Genomic DNA, 11,125 nt, shown 5'->3' with positions numbered 1-11,125 from the left:
GAGCTGGTGAATACATTGTGTGTGGGCCTTAGCTATAGCTATAGATAATGCCTTTGCCCACAAATCAATAGTTCAATAGTTCAAACTTAATGGGTCTTAATCTAAATCTATCTATGCCTATTTACTTGCTTGGTCAATCCTAGTGGGTCAAACTCTGGCTATCTGACTCACTAAATAGACATCATCAATGGATTACTTGGTTGTTGTATGGTATTTTTTATTTAACTAGGCAAGTATGTTAAGAACCAAATCTTATTTACAATAACGGCCTACCGGGGAAGAGTGGGTTAACTGCCTTGTTCAGGGGCAGAACGACATATTTTTACCATGTCAGATGATGTCAGGTGATTCGATCCAGCAACCTTTCGGTTACTGGCCCCTTTGTATGAGCGGCTCAACACATGTATATTTTTATCTAGACACGTTTACATGTTCCTAATATAATCCATGGACTCATGCACAAATTTCATATGATGAATTATAACTGACAGACATCCTTTCAACTGAAGATACTTTTTGATGGACAATTAAGCCGGTAATTTTACTGAAGCGCATCTTTCTGACAACCGGGAAACGGGCTGGGGTTGGGGTTGGGCTCGCGGTCTTAATCAGATCCATTTCTTGTTTTGATGCGTGCGCCGCTCCGGAGTCAAAGCAGAGAGAGCGAGAGGAATCAGTGCGAGCGACGAACGGGAGGACGGATAACGGTACCGAGGACAACAGGGATGTACAGCAAACATAGGCAGAAAAATGCCCAAATATCACCGGCACAATGTGGACGTTCGCTTATTATGTTGTCTTTGCTACTACTGAATGGCATACTGGAAAGTGCAAACGGAGATACCCGAGTACAAGGTAAAGACAAAAAAGAAAGGCACTCGCCTTTGTAGCATAGCCTACTTACAAAGTTATTTTCCTCTTTTCTATCTACCAGTTGCATGTCGTGTGGCAGCACCCGAGCATTGTTGATAAGACGTTTGCTTTCGTGATAGAAAACAAACGACTGGATCTATTTCTTGTTATTTTGTTGATGTGTTCTGTTTGTGTCCAACTCCTGTGTTTTTAAAACGTGACGACGAACTGAAGGCTAATGTCAGCGATCCAACTTCCCTCGGAGTGGTTTGAATTCTACAGTATAATGTCCATAAAAGGAAGAGCATTGAGACGAGTAGCTTATAATGAATAAGGTAGTCTACAGTACAATGTGGCCCTTGTGGTTATAACCACGCCGACACCTTATTAATAACACCATGTTTATTTTTTTTATAAAAGTGGCAACTCATAAAAAATAGTCTAGTTGTTTGAAAGTGACTTGTCCTTTTTAGGTGATAATAGATATTTTGAACTTCGCTGATACTGACTTGAAAGAGTATTTGGACACGCGAGTTCAATACTGCGTATTAAATATCCTGAAATGAACCATAACGTTTTATGGAATATGTACAGTTATATCACAATTATCACAAAAATCACGCTGAGAGTCATATCATTGAACTGCACCAGGTCAATAGATGCAAATGAGCTATATTCAATCGAATCCTGCATGATGATTTCCAGGAAAATGGTGAAAAATGCAGTCCGGTTTAATTTTAGTTCACGCTGAGTAGCCTATATGAATGTAATGTGTGTATTATTTCAGTGCATGAGGAATGCAGTTTCTTAACACGCAGCTCAAACCTGGTTAAAGTACAACTGGCATTATTTCTGTATTTTGAAAGGTAGATATCTTGAAAACTTGCCCGACATCCAAAACATTTTGGGATTATATCAACAATGGAAACCAACTGAAACCAATACCGAAATATATTTTTTGGGGGGCTGGAATTTACCTTGAACTTTTTTTTACTGCAGTGGGCTAAGTCAGGGTCACACAGAGTGTTTCTTGGTAGTCTTAAACAAATCTACTTTGAAACAACAGTATCCACCTCACACACATGGTTATGGGTTTAAAAAAGGAAGACACGTGTACCATGTCAGATATAGAATTGAAATATATGACATTTTGAGTTTGCATCCCAATATTACAATAGATATTCATCACAGAAGACTGAAATATAACAAACACTGTTTGACATAGAAACACCGTATGTTTTTAAATAAATAAAAATGATTATGTTGATTAATTATTCAATTATGAAAAATATGAATAACATTCCACCCATGAGGCCACTAGGACTTTTGACTGCAGGAAAGAGAAACTGGGTTTGATTGAATGCCACCTTTTCGATAACTCTTTAGATTACTACTGTTTGGTTCCAGATAAGGCGAGGCAATATGGCCTAAAAATCAGATCTAGATTTTCTCAACATTTATGGCTGATTCACGATATATATCTTGATTTAAAAAATATATTTAAAAAAATCTCTAAATAAGCGCTGTTGTAGAATTACAGGTAAAATACACTGCATTTCAAACAGTCAGCTATAATCTAATGAGTTCAGGGCTTGTGAAGGTGGGGTGGTAGGGTAGCCTACTGGTTAGAGTGTAGAGGTGGTAGGGTAGCCTAGTGGTTAGAGGGGAGGGGCGGCAGGTAGCCTAGTGGTTAGAGTGTAGAGGAGGCAGGTAGCCTAGTGGTTAGAGTGTAGAGGAGGCAGGTAGCCTAGTGGTTAGAGTGTAGAGGAGGCAGGTAGCCTAGTGGTTAGAGTGTAGAGGAGGCAGGTAGCCTAGTGGTTAGAGGGGAGGGGCGGCAGGTAGCCTAGTGGTTAGAGTGTAGGGGCGACAGGTAGCCTAGTGGTTAGAGGGGAGGGGCGGCAGGTAGCCTAGTGGTTAGAGTGTAGAGGTGGCAGGGTAGCCTAGTGGTTAGAGTGTAGAGGTGGCAGGGTAGCCTAGTGGTTAGAGTGTAGAGGTGGCAGGGTAGCCTAGTGGTTAGAGTGTTGGACTAGTAACCAGAAGGTTGCAAGTTCAAACCCCCAAGCTGACAAGGTACAAATCTGTCGTTCTGCCCCTGAACAGGCAGTTAACCCACTGTTCCCAGGCCGTCATCGAAAATAAGAATTTGTTCTTAACTGACTTGCCTAGTTAAATAAAGGTTTAAAAAAAGTTATACCAAGGCTAAATTTAAGCCTTCCACATCCATAAGACCCACTAATAATTTTATAAAAATAGTTTTAACTACTTTTGTTTTCAATAATGACTGATCTGGCTTTCAAATCTGTCTATAAAAATGTATTTTTTGTTTTGTTACAAATGTAACTATAACCATGCAGAATGCAAATTCACTAATAATGACTTCCTTATTCTAGCAGGCATTATGCTATAGACAATAAACACAGGGCACAGCAACGATCTCTAAAGCCCACATGCTAGTGATTATGGGTGGCAGGTAACCTAGTGGTTAGAGTGTTGGACTAGTAACCGAAAGGTTGCAAGCACGGATGCCTGAGCTGACAAGGTAAAAATCTGCCGTTCTGCCCCTGAACAAGGCAGTTAACCCACTGTTCCTAGGCCGTCATTGAAAATAAGAATTTGTTCTTAACTGACTTGCCTGGTTAAATAAAGTAAAAATAATTATCCAGATTATCTTTATATTTCAAGTTTAGCCAACTTGGATCTATTTAGTAGCTAACAAGGTTGAACAGTTGCATTGTTATGAACACACCCTTCTGTCTCCACCTGTTCTGAACAGCATGTTAGCCTGTCCACTTTGTTCAGATGTTGAAATCAAGTGGCCCACCTTATTTCTCAGAATGAGAACGAGTTGCCAATTCCTAATATTAATTGTGTTTTATGATTGTTCGACATTTATAAAACACAGACTAGGCAGCTAGTATAACAGACTGACTAAAATGCTGTACGTGGTACCCCAATGTTGCTCGCGACAAACTGAGCATTCATTTCTCAGAATCGATGTTCATTTATGCTCTCATTTTAGTAGTGTCTGCTCTGCGCACAATTTGAGTAGTCGAGACATAAAAAATGATATCGTGAGAAAAGTTGACTTCTCCACTATTACAGTAAAAATGATGTCTCAATGTGTTTCGGCGTTTTTCCATTTAACCGATTCTGGTCGACCAAACCTCAAAATGCAAATAGTGAGTTGAAACCGCTCGTCAGGAAGGAAGATGTGATCTCTTAACATGGTTGGCGTGAGAGGCAGGGGGAGGGGCTTGATGTGTAAACCATAGAGGAAGATGTGATCTCTTAACATGGTTGGCGTGAGAGGCAGGGGGAGGGGCTTGATGTGTAAACCATAGAGGAAGATGTGATCTCTTAAGATGGTTGGCTTGAGAGGCAGGGGGAGGGGCTTGGTGTGTAAACCATAGAGGAAGATGTGATCTCTTAACATGGTTGGCGTGAGAGGCAGGGGGAGGGGCTTGATGTGTAAACCATAGAGGAAGATGTGATCTCTTAAGATGGTTGGCTTGAGAGGCAGGGGGAGGGGCTTGGTGTGTAAACCATAGAGGAAGATGTGATCTCAACATGGTTGGCGTGAGAGGCAGGGGGAGGGGCTTGATGTGTAAACCATAGAGAAAGATGTGATCTCTTAACATGGTTGGCGTGAGAGGCAGGGGGAGGGGCTTGGTGTGTAAACCATAGAGGAAGATGTGATCTCTTAACATGGTTGGCGTGAGAGGCAGGGGGAGGGGCTTGATGTGTAAACCATAGAGAAAGATGTGATCTCTTAACATGGTTGGCGTGAGAGGCAGGGGGAGGGGCTTGATGTGTAAACCATAGAGAAAGATGTGATCTCTTAACATGGTTGGCGTGAGAGGCAGGGGGAGGGGCTTGATGTGTAAACCATAGAGAAAGATGTGATCTCTTAACATGGTTGGCGTGAGAGGCAGGGGGAGGGGCTTGATGTGTAAACCATAGAGGAAGATGTGATCTCTTAACATGGTTGGCGTGAGAGGCAGGGGGAGGGGCTTGGTGTGTAAACCATAGAGGAAGAGGGCGAAGCAAGAGGGTTCAGTCTCGCAAAAAAAGTAAGCCCAATACGTTTCTATGGCTTATTTTGAACCTAAATATGTCACCTGCCTTACCGCCTTTGGGACAACGACTCCCATTGTCAGGGACGGAGACGTGCATCTCGTTCATTATATATAGACCTCTGGTGTAAATGGGAAGATGCACAGAGGAGCCAAGAGACGAGACCAAACATGAGAACAAGCGGACATAAAGGCTCATAAAAACGCGGAAAAAATACAAATTTGAGAACATCGCGAACAAACATACATTCAAATGAATCGAATGAATTCGATATATCATCCAGCCCTAGTTTCAGACGCAGAACAGAAAAACCACAGTCCGTGTATCTCTGTCACCAGTTACACCAGTTTGATGCTCACTGTTGGGGGAGAATTTCCTCCCGTCACTTGTAAAGCAGGTAGCCTAGTGGTTAGAGGGAAGGAGCGGTAGGTAGCCTAGTGGTTAGAGTGGAGGGACGGCAGGTAGCCTAGTGGTTAGAGGGGAGGGGTGGTAGGTAGCCTAGTGGTTACAGGGGAGGGGTGGTAGGTAGCCTAGTGGTTAGAGGGGAGGGGCAGCAGGTAGCCTAGTGGTTAGAGTGGAGGGACGGCAGGTAGCCTAGTGGTTAGAGGGGAGTGGCGGTAGGTAGCCTAGTGGTTAGAGGGGAGGGGCGGTAGGTAGCCTAGTGGTAGAGGGGAGGGGTGGCAGGTAGCCTAGTGGTTAGAGGGGAGGGGCGGTAGGTAGCCTAGTGGTTAGAGGGGAGGGGCGGTAGGTAGCCTAGTGGTTAGAGTGTAGGGCCGGTAGGTAGCCTAGTGGTTAGAGTGTAGGTGCGGCAGGTAGCCTAGTGGTTAGAGGGGAGGGGCAGTTTTTTACCTTGTCAGCTTGGGGATTCCATCCACCAACCTTTCGGTTACTGGCCCAATGCTCTAACCACTAGGCTACCTGCCGCCCCTACACTCTAACCACTAGGCTACCTGCCGCCCCTACACTCTAACCACTAGGCTACCTGCCGCCCCTACACTCTAACCACTAGGCTACCTACCGCCCCTACACTCTAACCACTAGGCTACCTGCCTCCCCTACACTCTAACCACTAGGCTACCTGCCGCCCCTACACTCTAACCACTAGGCTACCTGCCGCCCCTACACTCTAACCACTAGGCTACCTGCCTCCTCTACACTCTAACCACTAGGCTACCTGCCGCCCCTACACTCTAACCACTAGGCTACCTGCCGCCCCTACACTCTAACCACTAGGCTACCTGCCGCCCCTACACTCTAACCACTAGGCTACCTGCCGCCCCTACACTCTAACCACTAGGCTACCTGCCGGCCCTACACTCTAACCACTAGGCTACCTGCCGCCCCTACACTCTAACCACTAGGCTACCTGCCGCCCCTACACTCTAATCACTAGGCTACCTGCCGCCCCTACACTCTAACCACTAGGCTACCTGCCGCCCCTACACTCTAACCACTAGGCTACCTGCCGCCCCTACACTCTAACCACTAGGCTACCTGCCGCCCCTACACTCTAACCACTAGGCTACCTGCCGCCCCTACACTCTAACCACTAGGCTACCTGCCACCCCTACACTCTAACCACTAGGCTACCCTTCTTGTTAGCCAACCCATCTGGATCCCCATGCTAACTGTTAACTTTCACTCGACTTCAGCCTACACTTAGGGAGTAAATATCAATAATCTCTTATCCATCATTGTGCTTTTCAAATTGATTTCCGCTCAGCAGTTACTTACTTACACATATGCCTTGTTTCCGTGCATTTACAGCAAGACCTATTTACAAAGTACCGTATCAGTCCTGACTGCTGTCCACATGCTCCGCCTTTCAGGGCCTCGACTCGGGAACTTGAGGAAGATGTAATGGAATGAGAGCTCCCAGAGAGAGAGCGAAAAGGCTAGAGAGAGTGTTGGTTCGACTCGGGAACTTGAGGAAGATGTAATGGAATGAGAGCTCTCAGAGAGAGAGCGAAAAGGGGAGAGAAAGTGTTGGTTTTACTTCCATGGAAGAGCAGGAGGAGGACGGACGAGTAGGAGGAGGACGGACGAGTAGGAGGCAGACTTCCTCTGAAAAACTCAACTTCCATTAGTCGCCCGCTCCTATATGTATTTCACCTCTTTTTCTCTCTCCGTCCTTTTGCTAACTACAAATATGCAGTCGGTTTGACCGTAGGTTCCCTCTCCTCAAAGGTTTGATATGTGGACTATAACAAGGCGTCATGCCCCTTTTTAGTCCGCCCACTAATGAAAGCCTTTTTAGTCCGCCCACTAATGAAAGCCTTTTTAGTCCGCCCACTAATGAAAGCTCTTTTTAGTCCGCCCACTAATGAAAGCCTTTTTAGTCCGCCCACTAATGAAAGCCTTTTTAGTCCGCCCACTAATGAAAGCTCTTTTTAGTCCGCCCACTAATGAAAGCCTTTTTAGTCCGCCCACTAATGAAAGCTCTTTTTAGTCCGCCCACTAATGAAAGCTCTTTTTAGTCCGCCCACTAATGGAAGCCTTTTTAGTCCGCCCACTAATGAAAGCCTTTTTAGTCCGCCCACTAATGAAAGCTCTTTTTAGTCCGCCCACTAATGAAAGCCTTTTTAGTCCGCCCACTAATGGAAGCCTTTTTAGTCCGCCCACTAATGAAAGCTCTTTTTAGTCCGCCCACTAATGGAAGCCTTTTTAGTCCGCCCACTAATGGAAGCCTTTTTAGTCCGCCCACTAATGAAAGCCTTTTTGGTCCGCCCACTAATGAAAGCCTTTTTAGTCCGCCCACTAATGAAAGCCTTTTTAGTCCGCCCACTAATGAAAGCTCTTTTTAGTCCGCCCACTAATGGAAGCCTTTTTAGTCCGCCCACTAATGAAAGCCTTTTTGGTCCGCCCACTAATGAAAGCCTTTTTAGTCCGCCCACTAATGAAAGCTCTTTTTAGTCCGCCCACTAATGGAAGCCTTTTTAGTCCGCCCACTAATGGAAGCCTTTTTAGTCCGCCCACTAATGAAAGCATTTTTAGTCCGCCCACTAATGGAAGCCTTTTTAGTCTGCCCACTAATGGAAGCCTTTTTAGTCCGCCCGCTAATGAAAGCCTTTTTAGTCCACTGTGTGGGATCCTTTTAGTGTCAGTATTCATATCCCAACTGTTATGTTTATGTATTGCATAGCCACTGTGTGTAGGGGAGTTGAACAGTGTGTAGGGGAGTTGAACAGTGTGTAGGGGAGTTTAACAGTGTGTAGGGGAGTTGAACAGTGTGTAGGGGAGTTGAACAGTGTGTAGGGGAGTTGAACAGTGTGTAGGGGAGTTTAACAGTGTGTAGGGGAGTTGAACAGTGTGTAGAGGAGTTTAACAGTGAGTAGGGGAGTTGAACAGTGTGTAGGGGAGTTTAACAGTGTGTAGGGGAGTTTAACAGTGTGTAGGGGAGTTTAACAGTGTGTAGGGGAGTTTAACAGTGTGTAGGGGAGTTGAACAGTGTGTAGGGGAGTTTAACAGTGTGTAGGGGAGTTTAACAGTGTGTAGGGGAGTTGAACAGTGTGTAGGGGAGTTTAACAGTGTGTAGGGGAGTTTAACAGTGTGTACTTGGGAGTTTAACAGTGTGTAGGGGAGTTTAACAGTGTGTACTGGGGAGTTTAACAGTGTGTACTGGGGAGTTGAACAGTGTGTAGGGGAGTTGAACAGTGTGTAGGGGAGTTGAACAGTGTGTAGGGGAGTTGAACAGTGTGTAGGGGAGTTTAACAGTGTGTAGGGGAGTTTAACAGTGTGTAGGGGAGTTGAACAGTGTGTAGGGGAGTTGAACAGTGTGTAGGGGAGTTGAACAGTGTGTAGGGGGGAGTACATACTTAGAAAAAAAGGTGCTATCTAGAACCAAAAAGGGTTCTTCGGCTGTCCCCATAGGAGGACCCTTTAAAGAATCCCTTTTGGTTCCAGGTATAACCATTTTGGGTTCCATGTAGAACCCTTTCCATAGAGGGTTCTACATGGATCCCAAAAGAGTTCCACCTGGAACTTAAAAAAGGGTTCTCCTATGGGGACAGTTTCAGAACCCTTTTGAAACCGTTTATGTTAGAGTGTACCTCTCTTTCTAAAAGCCCTATACCAGGATATCTAGCCCACTATGATGCCCCATGCATAGCCTCTATGCCTGTATTTGTTCTCTCGGTTCAGGGAAAGTTTCCAACCACTTGAGAGATTAACTGGATTTCAGCCCTTCTCTTACACAACAGATAATCACAGTATAGCGGTATTGGAGGAGGATGATGTGTCAGTAGTTATTTAAACCATTACCAGGTTATATAACCTGAGTGCTTGAGAGGAGGCTATATTCTCCCATCAATACTATTTTCCCGGTTCCCACTGTCAAATTTGGAATAAAGCCACGCGGCTTTACAGGGCAAAACTTCCATAGGTCTTTTTCAGATTGGCTTTGTAGTTTGTTATTACAGTGAGACCAACACATTGCCCTGTAGAGTTGAACCTATCCAGCCATCTTAATAAGGAAAGTTTCATTGAGAAAAGGAGGTGAGCAAAGAGCCGTGGGCTCTCGTTAAGCAGTGTCAGGCTTGACAAGAAGCCACTTTCCCTTTGCAGCACACTTTACTTTGGCTGATGAGTTTTAGCACTTGAATATCATGGATGGCGAGAAGAGAGGCCAGAAGCCAGAAACACCACCTTGTTTACAGGCCCTCTGCATTGACTCTGAGTGGGAGAGTACACTCTGTACCATAGGAGAACCCCTTTTGGTTCCAGGTAGAACCCTTTTTGGTTCCAGGTAGAACCCCTTTGGGGTTCCAGGTAGAACACTTTTTGGTTCCAGGTAGAACACCTTTTGGTTCCAGGTAGAACCCTTTTTGGTTCCAGGTAGAACCCATTTGGGGTTCCAGGTAGAACCCTTTTTGGTTCCAGGTAGAACACCTTTTGGTTCCAGGTAGAACCCTTTTTGGTTCCAGGTAGAACCATTTTGCGTTCCAAGTAGAAAGGGTCCTAGATTGAACCCACAAGGATTCTACCTTGAACCAAAATAGTTCTACATGGAACCAAAAAGGGTTCTTCAAAGGGTTCTCCTATGGGGACAGCCAAATAACCCTTTTAGGTTCTAAATAGCACCATGTTTCTAAGCGTGTAGACATGCTGACTCGCTGAGAGAAGCGGGGCTGTCCTCCTGCTCTTTCCGTTCCAAACGGCCTCATTTGTCTGCCAGAGAGAAACGGGGGCTGTTGGAAGATCCATGGCCCGGGGTGGTGGGAATGGAACGCCAGGCAGCAGATCATCCTCCTCTCCTCCCACCACCAGCGCCTCCACACCTCTCCCATCTCCATCCCCTATTCATCCACCATACCCGTCTTCTCCCCCAGCATTTCCTGCCTCACCCCCTTACTCCCCCGACACACACCGTTTCACAGAGAGACCCAGACAGAGAGACCCAGACAGAGAGACCCAGGCAGAGAGACCCAGGCAGAAAGACCCAGGCAGATAGACCCAGACAGAGAGACACAGGCAGAGAGACCCAGACAGAGAGACCCAGGCAGAGAGACCCAGGCAGAGAGATCCAGGCAGAGAAACACAGACAGAGAGACCCAGACAGAGAGACCCAGGCAGAGAGACCCAGGCAGAGAGACCCAGACAGAGAGACCCAGGCAGAGAGACCCAGGCAGAGAGATCCAGGCAGAGAAACCCAGACAGAGAGATCCAGGCAGAGAAACCCAGACAGAGAGACCCAGACAGAGCGACCCAGGCAGAGAGACCCAGGCAGAGAGACCCAGACAGAGAAACCCAGACAGAGAGACCCAGACAGAGAAACCCAGACAGAGAGACCCAGACAGAGAGACCCAGGCAGAGAAACCCAGGCAGAGAGACCCAGGCAGAGAGACCCAGACAGAGAGACACAGGCAGAGAGACCCAGGCAGAGAGACCCAGACAGAGAAACCCAGACAGAGAGACCCAGACAGAGAAACCCAGACAGAGAGACACAGGCAGAGAGACCCAGGCTGAGAGATCCAGGCAGAGAAACCCAGACAGAGAGACCCAGACAGAGAGACCCAGACAGAGAGACCCAGGCAGAGAAACCCAGACAGAGAAACCCAGACAGAGAGACCCAGACAGAGAGACCCAGGCAGAGAGACCCAGACAGAGAGACCCAGACAGAGAGAGCATGAAAATTGAGGACCGTTATCTGATGCCATTTTGCCAGTAACTCCGTATCAGCGAACATGTTGCTGTGTGCTCT

General features: G+C 46.2%; 1 protein-coding gene across 1 annotated transcript in view; it reads left to right on the top strand.

Annotated features, from left to right (window-relative positions):
* Positions 1 to 630: 630 nt before the first annotated feature.
* adam19a (ADAM metallopeptidase domain 19a) overlaps positions 631 to 11,125 on the top strand; it is a gene marked incomplete in the record, with an annotated part of 156,714 nt that continues 146,219 nt past the window's right edge. Inside the window, 1 exon segment of the mRNA XM_031832588.1 lies at positions 631 to 855. Within this exon segment, the coding sequence (XP_031688448.1) occupies positions 726 to 855 (130 nt within the window).

This window comes from Oncorhynchus kisutch, linkage group LG9 (assembly GCF_002021735.2).
Source record: "Oncorhynchus kisutch isolate 150728-3 linkage group LG9, Okis_V2, whole genome shotgun sequence".
NCBI lineage: Eukaryota > Metazoa > Chordata > Actinopteri > Salmoniformes > Salmonidae > Oncorhynchus > Oncorhynchus kisutch.
Note: the sequence above shows the minus strand (reverse complement) of the source record. Positions and strands in the feature narration are given on the sequence as shown.